Source organism: Rhea americana, unplaced genomic scaffold, assembly GCF_003343005.1.
Source record: "Rhea americana isolate MKP2758 unplaced genomic scaffold, rheAme1 scaffold_52, whole genome shotgun sequence".
Classification (NCBI taxonomy): domain Eukaryota; kingdom Metazoa; phylum Chordata; class Aves; order Rheiformes; family Rheidae; genus Rhea; species Rhea americana.
Window position 1 is genome coordinate 4,752,752 of NW_028186668.1, and position 12,833 is coordinate 4,765,584.

General features: G+C 35.4%; 1 protein-coding gene across 1 annotated transcript in view; it reads left to right on the forward strand.

Moving 5' to 3' along the window:
* ARHGEF7 (Rho guanine nucleotide exchange factor 7) overlaps positions 1-12,833 on the forward strand; it is a 128,294-nt gene that overhangs the window by 105,344 nt on the left and 10,117 nt on the right. Inside the window, exons 19-20 of the mRNA XM_085318143.1 lie at positions 778-846; positions 4,154-4,243. Of these exons, the coding sequence (XP_085174269.1) occupies positions 778-846; positions 4,154-4,243 (159 nt within the window). The remainder of the gene's footprint in view (positions 1-777; positions 847-4,153; positions 4,244-12,833) is intronic.

Here is a 12,833-nt window from a genome sequence, read left to right on the forward strand (position 1 = left end):
TGCAGTCCAGGCAAGTCATCTGGTCTCCTCTCTCCTGTCAGTGGAGAGAGGTAGGTACCTTCAGAAAACAGTTTATTTTGCTCATCTTAGACACTTATCTGGATGAGATGAGTTGCTTTCTAGAGTCTGAACTGAAAAATGTGCAAGGTTGGTGAGAAACATCCAGCTTTCTAATGTTAGCCTATGAGTGTAGATTTAAAAAAAAGGGGGGGGGAGGGGGAGAAAGGATAGAAATTGCTGAGGAATACCTAGAGATTTCTTTATTTGTTTAGAATTTCTAATTCGCAATTTTTCAGCAGCTCTCCCAGTCTGTTGCTGTTTATGCTTGCTACCCTGCTAATTACAACATTAGTGACCTTAGTACACTGGGAAACTCTTGTTTAATTTCTACCACTTCAGATAATACTATTCCTTCTGCAAGGAAGTAACTATTTTTGATATTATCAGTCTTGTGGAACTCACAGTCATCTGAAAACATAGGATATATGTGAGCTAGTCATTTCAGGCACCTTTGTAGTAAATGGAGAGAAATAGGTGCTTCTACAGCACAATTTATATCCAGAARTGGACAACTCAACTAGGTCGGGTTCTGTATGCTTGTGAAGTACCTATTTCTATCTGCTTACTGTGGAAGGAAGGGAGATTGCCTATAGAGCCATTTAAAGCTCACTGAGATATAACTATTTTTAATACTGTAAACATTAAGTTAGAGGTTGAAAGTGCTATCCCATTTCTATAGAATATTTAATAGATATATTCTTGAATTGATTCTGGTAGGAGCTTCCACTGACCTGGGTATTGGAAAGCTGGGTATAGCTGCTGGTTTGAAGACTAGTTGCTTCCAAGGTCAGTCTTTTAAGATCCAACAACCTGCTTTACTTTCCTAGAAACAAGATAATTTGCTGGCATCTGTGTCAGGAAAAAGTTGCAGAGCTTTAGGCTGCCTGAAGTCTTAAAAACATTAGGCCAAGAGAGATTGATGGAAGTATAGAAAATKTATATATATATTTTTATATATAAATATATATGTATACACACACACACACACACACATATATACACACATACATACACACACACACACACACACATATATAAATATATATATATGTACACTCACACACACACACACACACACACACATATATATGGGTCAAAATCTGAATGTTGGGCAATTTGAGGTAGAGAGAGTGTTAACATTATCCAGTGAACACTCTTTATTTCATTGTTAGTTTTGCTCTGATTCTTCTTTATAAATCTGTGTGAGTGAATAATCTAAATACCTGTGTCAGGAAAAGGTAGGGTATTAAAAATACCTTTTTTTTTTTTTTTTTTGACTGTATTTGTATTTGAAGGCCATAGTCTTTCACTGCATCTTTTGCCTCTACGTGTCTGTACTTTGCTCATGAGCTTCTTAAATAGAGACTGTGATTCTTGGCTGTTCAGAATGCACGAAGCATGTTATCATGAACCATGGCTCTGATTAATTTATGCCGTGTTGGGGAGAAAAAGCTTTTCCGCAGGGGGTTGTTGCTTAACCTGAGATGGGAGTCCTTCCACTGTGTGTGAATTTCATGTGGCAAAAAGTTAAGGTAGCGAACAGAATGATCCTGTGTTCATGGGTGTGCAAGTGGAAGTTTTAGTTCAGAATGTGGGCACGTGAGCTGTACTTTCATGCTTGCTACATGGCTGATGCTTAGGCAGGGATCTCATGATCACAAAGATTGAAAGACATGTACCTGCATAGCAGGAGGGACCTTGCTGTCAGACATCCTTTCGGAGCTTCCCTCTTTTTTCTTCTTTTGATGATTGAAAATTGAGATCTTGAGCTCAACTTTGAAACCGTAGCAAGTAGGTTGTCTATTGTCCTACATTATATTAAGTCCTAGTAATCTCCTTACTACACAATATATAGTAATTTAAGACTGCCTTATTGTGTTCTGTGTGCAGTATCTGTGCAGCCTTAAGTAACAATTATGAGCACTAGCTGTTGTTTGCTTGCTGAAAGTGAACTGAAAGTGTATTTGGAATCTTGAAACTAAAGTTCTGTTACTGCTACTTTAAAAATATCAGTCAGTGGGAGCTTAGATAGTAACAAGAGCTCCAATATTCAGCATCGTGTAGGTACTAATTGTCTGTATGTGGATTTAGACAGTACCTGTAAATGAATTATGGCACTAATTTACAGGGTGAATTTCAGTGTAGGCTGTTTTTTATTAGTGACAAAGTTTTACAGATATTTAAGAAGCCTCTTGCAGGCAGTGAATGTCATAGGGCTAGCACTTTTTTTGCTTACAAGTGATTCTTCTGTATTTTGAGAATACATTAAAAAAAAAAGTTGATTCTCTTCTACACCCTCAAAAGATTCACTCCAGACTAATCAAGTAAGAAATATCCTTATTTAAATTTAACCAACCTCTTTATAGCCGAGGGAGGTAATGGTGCCCCATAGTATGAAGGAAGATGTTTTTTTCTAGTCCTGTCTCACTCCTGGCTATAGAAGATAGCACTGGGAGAAGTGGTGTTTTCATCAGTGCCTACTGCGTAATAAGTAAATATGATAGCAGTTTTGATTTTAAAATGACACTATTAGTCTCTTATGAGTAAAGTGACTGTCATTTTTGCCTAAGAAAATTTTAGATTTTTAAATCCATCCTGATTTCTTTTTTACTTTCTCTCTCTCTTTCTCTCTCTCGCTCTCTCTCTTTTTTTTTTAATATGTCCATTTGGAAAATTGTGTATACCATCATAGGCTACTTTCTTGATACACTTCTAAATTTGCAATCTAGACCTCTAAAATAATGAATTTTCAAGAAATAGAGAACCTATTTCTTAAATGGAATAGAAATACCAGTCTGTGGTTAATAAGCACCCCAGTGCTGGAGAGAAAAAGTTATTAAAAATACTTTAATTAGTTAGGTACACTTGTGATAGAACAATTTTAAATAACCTAAATAAGCATGGTAATTCATCTGAGTGCCCTTACAAATGAAATGTTTGTCTTGCTATTGTAATCATACCACAACAAAGAACAAACATAACAAAATCTGATTGTTTTTCCTGCCTTGAAAAAGAAATAATCTGTATTTCAAAGTATCTGAGTCTCTTAAACTGGAGGGAAAAACTATACCTGATGAAGATAAATTTCTTCAATAGTTGGTTTGACAGTCAGTCCTGATATGTTTTTTGAGAGTTGGCTTTGCTGTGTTGATAATAAATCATTGAAAATAAAACTGGATGCCTTGGCAGCTAGAGTATATTGCTGTTGGTATTGAAGACACTTGGGTTCACGCAACAAAAATCTGCAAAGCTCGGGTGTTTTCCTGAAGCTTTTGGTTGAAGAAAAAGACTGGAATTTCACTCTTCACTTCAAATGAAAAATTGACAACATTCTTACTGAAGCACTCCAAGGAATAGAATTACAGTGGTGTACAATCTTTAGAAAAAATATGCCATGTGAAGCTTGAGTAGCGTTCCCCCTTCCCTCCCTCCCGTAATGCTCTTTCCACTTTAAAGTTGGAGGAATTAATCTACTCCAATTTTCACAGAAATTCTTACATGGTAGTGGTGTCTTTCCTGTTGCAGACTGGACTGAAATTGTACCAATGTACATATTATAATGTTAAATCTGATTTTAATTTTCAGTAGAACACCATTGAAAGTGGTAAATCTCTGATATATTTGGAAAACTACAAAGTTTTCAAGATTTATTTTTTTCTTATGAGTTAATACTTATTCCTTAGTTCTTTAGTGAAACTTTAGAATGAGGTGTGTATAATAAGTGGGATATACAGTTTTTCAGTTTAATAACTGTTTTTTGTAATATGACAGCGACCACATTTCAGAGCATGTTCTTTGCAACTTCAAATGCTCGTAAAATTTCTTGAATGTGTGGGTAATTACTCTGTTTCTTTTTTTTCCCTTTTTTAAAATTTTGTAATAGTATTTTGTCTTTTAAAACTTAGTATTAGCCTTTTGATCATTGAAAGTTGATATCAAGGAGAAGACAGAGTATTTAAGGGTTGATTTAGGCTGAACTTTGGTCTTAACTGTAATATATGGCATTTAGTGTTAAACAAAAGTGGTTTTTGAAGGCTTATGTTTATTAAAAACATAACTATGCTTAAAACTTTATTTTTCCCATTGGTTCTAGGTACAGCTGCTTTAGAAGAAGATGCACAAATTCTTAAAGTCATTGAAGCATATTGCACAAGTGCCAAAACACGTCAAACACTAAATTCAAGTAAGTTAGAAAATAGTGAATTAGCTAACTGAAACACGAGTTAGAGTCTTTGCAAAAAAGAGATTAGTGTTCATGGTCCCTGGCCTTTGCAAACAGCAAGGTGGACCTGGAAGAAGTGATAAACTCTTTCTGGCTTAGTATCAGTGTTGAGTATTTTAAGTATTGGAAGCCAAGTTCCACTGTTAGATTCTACGTTACGCTCTTAAATTCTATGATACTATAATTCAGTTAGTGGTGGTTTGGGTTTTTTGTTTTCTTTTTGTTTTCCTTTTTTTTTTTTTTAACAAATCTGTATGACTAGTCATGATTTAAAATTGCTCAAAACCTTCATCAGGGAACAAGAGCTGTCTGGACTGAATATGACAATTGTTCAGTATGTTTTTGATAAACTTTGAGAAGATGGTAAGTAGAGAGGAGAAATGAAGAGTAATTCATAATTTTGGAGGAGTATGTATTTGTCTTGTTTCATTCTGTTCCACAAAGGCTTCTATTATGGAGAAGTAACCTAGACACACAAATATTTCTTTTATTGTCACTAGCTGTTTTTAGCATTAATGACAAATTTTGTGTCATAATATAATTTCAGGAGAAACTTTTCTCCTGGGTCGCTGTGTTGGTTAAAGCCATTTTTAGTTTCTCAAATTGATATCTAGCATATTGAAAACCAGTATTATGCCTCTGAGGTCCTACTTCATTTAATCCGAAGCAAGTTTGCTATGTGGAGCTCCTCTGTATTGTAAGTAAAACATTGCACAAAGCAGGGGAGTCCACCAGCATGTGTTCCATTTACACAAGAAAGGAGAAAATGCTGTTGGGTTTGTTCAAATTTGCACAGTTTTGACATTGTTGAATATGAGTTTAGTTTAGATATCCTTGGAATACAGTATAATAACACTGAAGGCTGGTTTTGCCATTAGCAGGAGTTAGAAGATTGGACATTAACTTACTCCTTGTCCATGAAAACTGTTTAAATTTTCTCTATTAATTGCTGTTATTACTAGCCACAGAGTTCTGTGCCTGTTTGCTTCCAAGCCAAAGCACTTTATGCTGACAGTTGGGAAGTCTCAAAATATGGCTACAGACTTGGTTCACGGATTTTCCTAGTATGTATTCACTTACTGTTATCACCTTGAAAACTCAGCTACTTTGTATTCATATGAACTTTAAAATGGGAATACTGGCCCTTTATGAAAGGGTATATTGCATGCCTGTGATTTTTTTTTTTTTTTTTTTTTTAGTTTAGGTTTGGGAAACATTTGAAGTAACAGCAAAAACCTTCATTTTAATTTTAATTCTTGACAAACTGTAGGTCTCCAATATGATAAAACTCAGTTTCATAAATTGGCTACTATTAGGTTCTTTTATTAATCTTAATTTGTTTTTAGCCCTACAACCATTACTGTAATGTGCTTAATTTGATAAAAGGAAATTAGTGTGTGTTCATAATTCTGAAGATACTTTGTTGCTCCAAACAAAATTTGTTGAGATGATTGTTGAGTTTAAATGTTGCAACTGTGCTCTGTTCATTGTTTCCAAGGAAAATGTGACAAGAAATGGTTGAGGAAACATTTGCACTTGCACAATTTGCATATGGGCAGACATATAGTGGATTTTTTTTGCTTTTTTGCCTATTTTTCCTTTCTATGTATATTTGAGAAATATACATAGTGCAATAGACATCATTGCGTACATCAGAAGTCAGCAGCTTTTATTTGCACTTAACTGCAGCAAGAATCACTGATTTTGTTGGTTAAGCACATGACTGCTTTCTTTGAAAAGAATAATGTTGTCACCTAAGACTTCAAGTATCAGAAGATCCATTTGTAGGCTGCACTTGGAARTGGAAAGAATAACTCAGTTTCATGCTGGGATTGCTTTTGTAGGAGCAGTAGTTGGTACAAAAGAGTAGAACAAAAAACTTTCCAGGCATCCGTGGACAAATGTCACTTTTTTTACATACCTGTTCCTTACCTCTGTTTTTATATTCTGCCTGTCCCTTACAGGACTGATTTGGCAATTCTTCTAGCTGCACCTTAATCTAAAGCCCAAGTTGTGCTGCTTTGGGAAATGCCAATCCAGAACAGCTAGGGTGCAACAGGGCAGACTGGAAGGCAGTGGCGTTAGAGATAGTAGAGACTTGTAATTGTGTGGATGAGGAAGAATTTATATTTAATCTGAGGAGGCAGATGTGAATAAAAGAGAGGAGAGCTTCCCCTTCTTCTGCTTCTTATAAACTCAGTATATTTGTATACATTTCCTTTTCAAATGAAGGCTTAAAATCTTTTTCAGTGTAGTGCATATGGTAGCTCATAGCCTGGCCACTTACACAGTCCTCAGATACTGCCAGGCCTTTGGAGGGAGGAGTGGAGGGGAGAATAGAAGAGAAAAAGTGCTTTTTGATACTTTTGTCCACTACCCTAGACATCTTGAAGTATTTAGTTGGGAAAATAGATTTAGAGTCCTGTGGGAAGAAGTGAGTGTGGGCATAGAAAGGTGTCTGACCAGGTTGACTTTAGTCCCTTGGCTCTGTTTTCTGTGAGTTCTGTTACTGCTTGGTTAAACAAATAGCTATGGGCACAGGTACATAAGCCCCTTTGAGTGGGTGTAAGGTGGTATTGCTGATTTAAAAAATGAGTAGCCTTGCTCTGCATGAGAATGCCCCTCAGCCTTTGTTTATTCCCCTGTATTTCTCCCTCTATAATGCTGACACAAACACTTACGTGGCTGTATTGTGAGGTAGTGGGGAAAACCCTGCCTGAAAAATAATTTTTTGCAGGGTTAATCTTCATATGAAACTGTTCCCTGATCTGGTTCAGTGAGCAGCTGTAGAAATGGCTGTTTCATCACAAGGAAGGGAAAGGATGGAGGTTCATAAACAAACAGCAAAATTTGGGAAGGGGAAAGGGCTGTTACTTTTCATGTCAGTACTGGACTGTGCTGGCTTAACGTGTTTATTGCTCTATCTTAATTCAGATCCCCCCAGACCGAGTTAACTCTGTATTTGAAAAGAATCAAACCGTTCCTTCCTCAAATCTGTCCTCAAACAAGATTTTAGTTACTCAGAATTCTCAACTGAGGCTGGATAAAAGCTTAAAAGCAACTTCAGAAATTGTGTTGTAACAATTCAAAAGTTATTACTTGATAAGTGTAATTTATGCCAAAAAAAAAAAAAAAAAAAAAAAAAAAAAGAAAGAAAGAAAAAAAAAAGAAAAGCTTTGGTGCCTTTTTAACAATATTTTCTCTTTTCCTTCTCTTCCCATCACCTTTTGCTTTTGTTTCATGTGTTTGGTTGTGGCTATTCCTTACGTTCTCCTCCTCATCCCACCTCTGCCTATCCACATCCACCATTTCATTTCACCTATACATCCTTAGCATGGCAAGGCACTGACCTGATGCATAATCACGTCTTGGCTGATGATGACCAATCAAGTCTAGACTCCTTGGGTCGTCGCAGTAGTCTTTCTCGTTTGGAGCCTTCAGACCTCTCAGAAGACTCTGACTATGACAGTATATGGACAGCCCATAGTTACAGAATGGGGTCTACATCTCGTAAGAGCTGTTGCTCATATATCTCTCACCAGAACTAATGCACTTCTGAGCTTTTTCTTAACAAATGCTTGTTGTATCACAGCCTGCTTTTCTTAGATGTTTTCTTGCTGTTCCTTGTCTCTTTAATGTGATATTTTAACAACTTCTGAGGGAGCTTCTGATACTTCAGTTATACCTGGTGGAAGGCTCTATTGCCAATTTAATACACATACAAATAAGTCATTTTAAAGAGTGTATCCTGTTAAGGATGATATTTCTTGAGGGTTTTTTTTACATGACAGACATTAATATGTAGCTCTGAATGGTCTGGTTTTTTGACTTGGTCAGTGTAGCAACAGGTCCTTTCTTCTTTTCTTTTGTTTCTTTTGGATACAGCACGTTTTTGTATTTTGTACTGAAACCATACTGGTCTGTGAGCCAAGTGCCAGCAATATGGAAATACGTTAGCCTTAGTGGTTGAATTTTCTATATATAATTAACAAATTACAAAGCTGAGAGAGTAAAAGAAATATAATTTAAAAATGAGCAGTACAAGAACTGTGAAATCATTTAGATATTCACATATCTGGGCCACTTGTTTGGAAGAGCATTTGCTAATCCATGAAAACTTCTGTTTTTATACTGCTGTCTTCTCCTCATTGCTTAGACGTTTATGAGAAGGATCACACTGCTTCCCCCACCCCCAGTCTGGCAGTTATCATGAAAACCTGGCAGTCCATGCTCATTACATGCAGTGTTTTGATAATCTCATATTACCTATGGTCATACTATCACTTTACTGTATGCAATAGTGTGGTATAAAACAGGTTTAGATGCTTACTTGCCTGTTAAAATACATAGCTGTCAACTATCAATTGACCATTCTTCTTGAAAAGACGAGATGAAAATGGTTCCCATGATGAAAGCTCAAGTGTTCAGCATCTGAAGCTGTAGATACAAGTGTGATCAAATTGGTTCTTGTGAAGTTCTTAAAAATATAATGCTTGGCTTTTGGTTTTTCCTGTTTTGAGCATGTCTGTGACAGATTTTATTGTGTCTTGTAACTTCTCTCATGAGCAGGTTTGTTTTCAGCAACAACTCCTCACTTACAGTGATATTGGTTTTACAGAGAACTGTGACACCTTATACACAGCTGAAAGTCTTGAACCTGCACTTGGGGTATTGCTGCGGTGAAGTGTGTGTCTGTCTTGTGGATAACATGACTGGAACTGAAACAAAAATGAAATGTTTTCTAAATCTTCATTAACATTAGGGAAAAGTATATGCTAAAAGGACAGTAACAGTTCTAATTTTCACCAGGATCCCTGGTTGCAATTCTCTTACCCTCTTTCAAATAGGTACATTATTCGGTGTTGAAATACTTGAACGAGTTCAGAATAATCATGGTGCAATTAACTACTGCCTGGGAACTTGATCACACTGTTTAAAAGTTTACAGATAATTAACACCTTTCTGCAGGTTACATGAACAGAAAGTTAATAATTGCAAGACATAAATGATTGCAGAAGATTATCAGCATGGAGGAAGCTATTTCAAAGTAGTTCATGTCTGTAGATTTACAATCAGTCTTACGTTGTTTGATCACCTGTTTTATCCTCTCTCACTGTTGTTTGTATTTGAAAATTTGACTAACAAGAACCGCAGTGATTACTGAAGAGAATTTTCAGGGGTATATGAAAAAACTAGTGGTCATCTATTAACATAATGACCAAGAACTTTTGTATGTTGAACTTTATTTTAATTGGAGGATTATTGGTTAGAGAGATGGAATAAGTATATGTGCTCTGTACCATTCCACAGTGCATCTGTAAGCCACGTCACTTTTTCTTTGAGTTGAAAGTATTTGTTTTTAATTATATGAAAAGTATGCATTACTTTTTCCTGTTTCTTAAGCTATGGTGTTTGAGTTAAATAATGTGTTCTGCATTGGATAAATGATAATTCTTTTATGTCTTTCATGTTAGATAGTGTAAACGTGAGTTTGAAATACAGTTGCCGCACTTGAACTTTCCTTATAGCACAGAATGTTTTGTTATCCAGATCTGAAGATTTTATTGACTTTCTATGCACCAAAGCTTTGACAGTTTACCACCATTAATTATTGTAGCATTTGAGTCAGTAATTATTATCATAATTATGATCTTTCGAATTAGCATCAGTTAAAATCATTTGATGTCTTCAGTGTTACAGGCCATTAGCTATTGTGAACTGATCAGGAGTATTAATGCAACATGCTTAAAAATGCAAATGTGGAGATGGTGGTATTCAGTCCAAAGGTTCAGTGTTTCTATTTTTGTGGAACTTTAGTCATGGTAAGAATAGTACCTTATGTTTATGCAATTCTGTAAAATACATGTGTACAGTTAATAATATACTGGAAGGATGAAGAATCTGAATTAGAAGGTAGGTTCAAGCCATTGTCAACCCCTCTTCACATGGCTTATCCAGTGTTTCCATAAAATTAGTATTTACCATAAATTGAAACCAACCTATATTAATTGGGTGTTTTGCATAACTTTGCCAAAACACCGTAATGTGTATATAATGACATAAAACATAGAAGAAAATTATATATATTGTGAACTTCATTTGTGAATGGGAGAAGCCATCGTTAGTAGGTGACTGCCTTTTGAAAATACAAAATGGATGTATATCTGAATGTTGCATTGTACTGTACAGTATGCATATTGTTTGTGGTTGCATATATCAATTCAGTGTTTTGTTTTATATACAAAGGACATCTGTTATGTACAGTTGAAATAAATTTTGCATTTGCTAGACTGTGACTTTAATATTTTAATTATTGTATAGTGGGAAAGGACAGCATAACGTGGAACATTTAACTCCCTGTTCTCCCCTTCTTGCCTTTGTGTCTCTCCCTCCCTTCTAGAGGAATCAAATTCTGAAGAAGAAAAGTTTTTTTTTTTTTTTTTTTTTTTGTTCTTCCTCCATCAAGTGTGTAATCTGTGTTTAATGTAAACAACCACAGGAAATGACTTGTAACATGAATGGTGTATCTTTCTGGTTGTTTTTTATTATTATTTATTTATTTATTTATTACTATCTGGAAATTTTACAATCTATAGAATGCTTTTTTGCTTTTGTTGCCTCCAATTTTAACCAATTTTAATTTTTTAACTGATTTTGTTTGCTTTTTCGTTGTTTGTACTGGTATGTTCTCGTCATATCAGCCTATTCAGCATAGGCTGAATAACTGGAACAATTTGTAACCGATTTCTGTAGGTCCTGTTACCAGAGAGAGCTTATGTTTCTGCACTCTTACGTATTTGCAAGGTTTAGTATTGTAACATTTTGGTCATTAAAATCAGAATTATCTTAGGTGTTTCCACTAAAAGCTGTTTAAATTTTAGTGAATTTAAATAAAATAATGGACAAGAAACATACTAAAGTGTTTTCTTCAGAATATGTATCTCCTAGTAGCAGATAGCAGATATAATCTGCTAGTATTACTAAAATGTCTTAATGATTTTTTTTGCTATGACTGTAGCAACTCTAGTTTTAGCCCTACAGCCCTCTGGTTGTATATTTTTGTATTGGTTGGTGAAATATAGGAAATTTTTGTGGTGTAACGTTTTCAAAATGTTGTTTTAGGAATCTCATACTTTTTCAGGTGATTTACATGTTTTTCAAAGTATTTATTCCGTTCGTGAATGATGAACACTTGCATATTCTTCAGTCCATTGGACTTCAGTCTATCTCAATGATTAAAATATTTTGTTGTAAACTGTACAAATCTGTCATCTGAGTCATGTGGGATTTTTTTCTTACTCATATATCATACTAGCAACCAACCAAAAAAACCCCTTCTGTTTGCTACTCCCAAGAGTTTGTGAAGGGTGTATTTTATATAGTGGGGACTTAAGTTTGGCTCTGTGTTTGGATTCTGATCAGCTGTTACCTGCATGAGATACTGAAGAGCTCCCTCTTGACTTTGGCAGATCTGTAGCATGAATAATTTTTTTAGTGCTTTAATTTGAACAGAGTTTGGAAGTGGTATTTTTAGGATTCTTCATTTTGAGAATTTACTAAAGATTCGTTGAGAAAGGAGGGTTAATATGTCAGGTCTGCTAATCTACTTTAACATCTTGAATGTGACTAATGCAAAGAAAAGTTGAATGTTTAAATGATGAGTAAATCTTATTTTTTTTGTGTAATATTTGCTTTCACAGGAAAATGCCATGTCTTGTGTGTACCAGTGGCTGATCATGCATTTAACTAGTTGTATCTTCGTGTATTTGTCTTTCAGTGCCAGGTCAGACTTCTGTCTTTGAAACTCAAGCAAATAAGTTTGAAGAGTTTTTTAGCTTATGAGGAGATCCTAGTAAAGTTGGTAGAAAACCAAATTGTATATTTGCAAATATTGTTTCTAAGTTTTAACCTTTATTGTGCCTTATTCCCCTCCTTGCCTCTCCCAATGCAAAAAAATATGATAAATACGTGATATTTAGAAGCTGTTCAGTAGAGTCATTACTGATACTATCAAATCATGCCACAAGTTTTTTGGATTAACCACCATATAGGGGGAATAGTTACGTGGGCAAACTGAGGAGTTAAACTTCAWTGTTTAAATTAGGAGCCTCATAGTTGCAGGAGGAATAAAATTTGATTATCACTGTGAAAGTATATAAGTTGAGCCTTATAAAAAGGGCTACCTGGAGGAACCCCATTCTTGGTGGGCTGCAAGGAGAGGCCCTGATGTTAGCTACCTAAACCAGGGGGTGTGAAACCTCACCTCCACTTTACTGTCGACTTAAAAGGTTCCTGACAAACAAGGTCTCTGAACATAAGCAGAGTTAATACCTGGTTGAAGTGAAAAGTTACCTGAATATCATCCGCTTCTCCTCTTGCTTCCCGTCTGCCTGATGTAATAAGGTCTGAGCAAAACTTCTGGACTCTCTTCATGTATGCCTCCTAAAAGATTCAAAATGAAGGACCAGACTGATTACCAGCACTCCTTTTGAAGCCTGACTTCTGTAAGGATCCAGCTTCATACTATGAACCTTTTTTTTTTTTTTTTTTT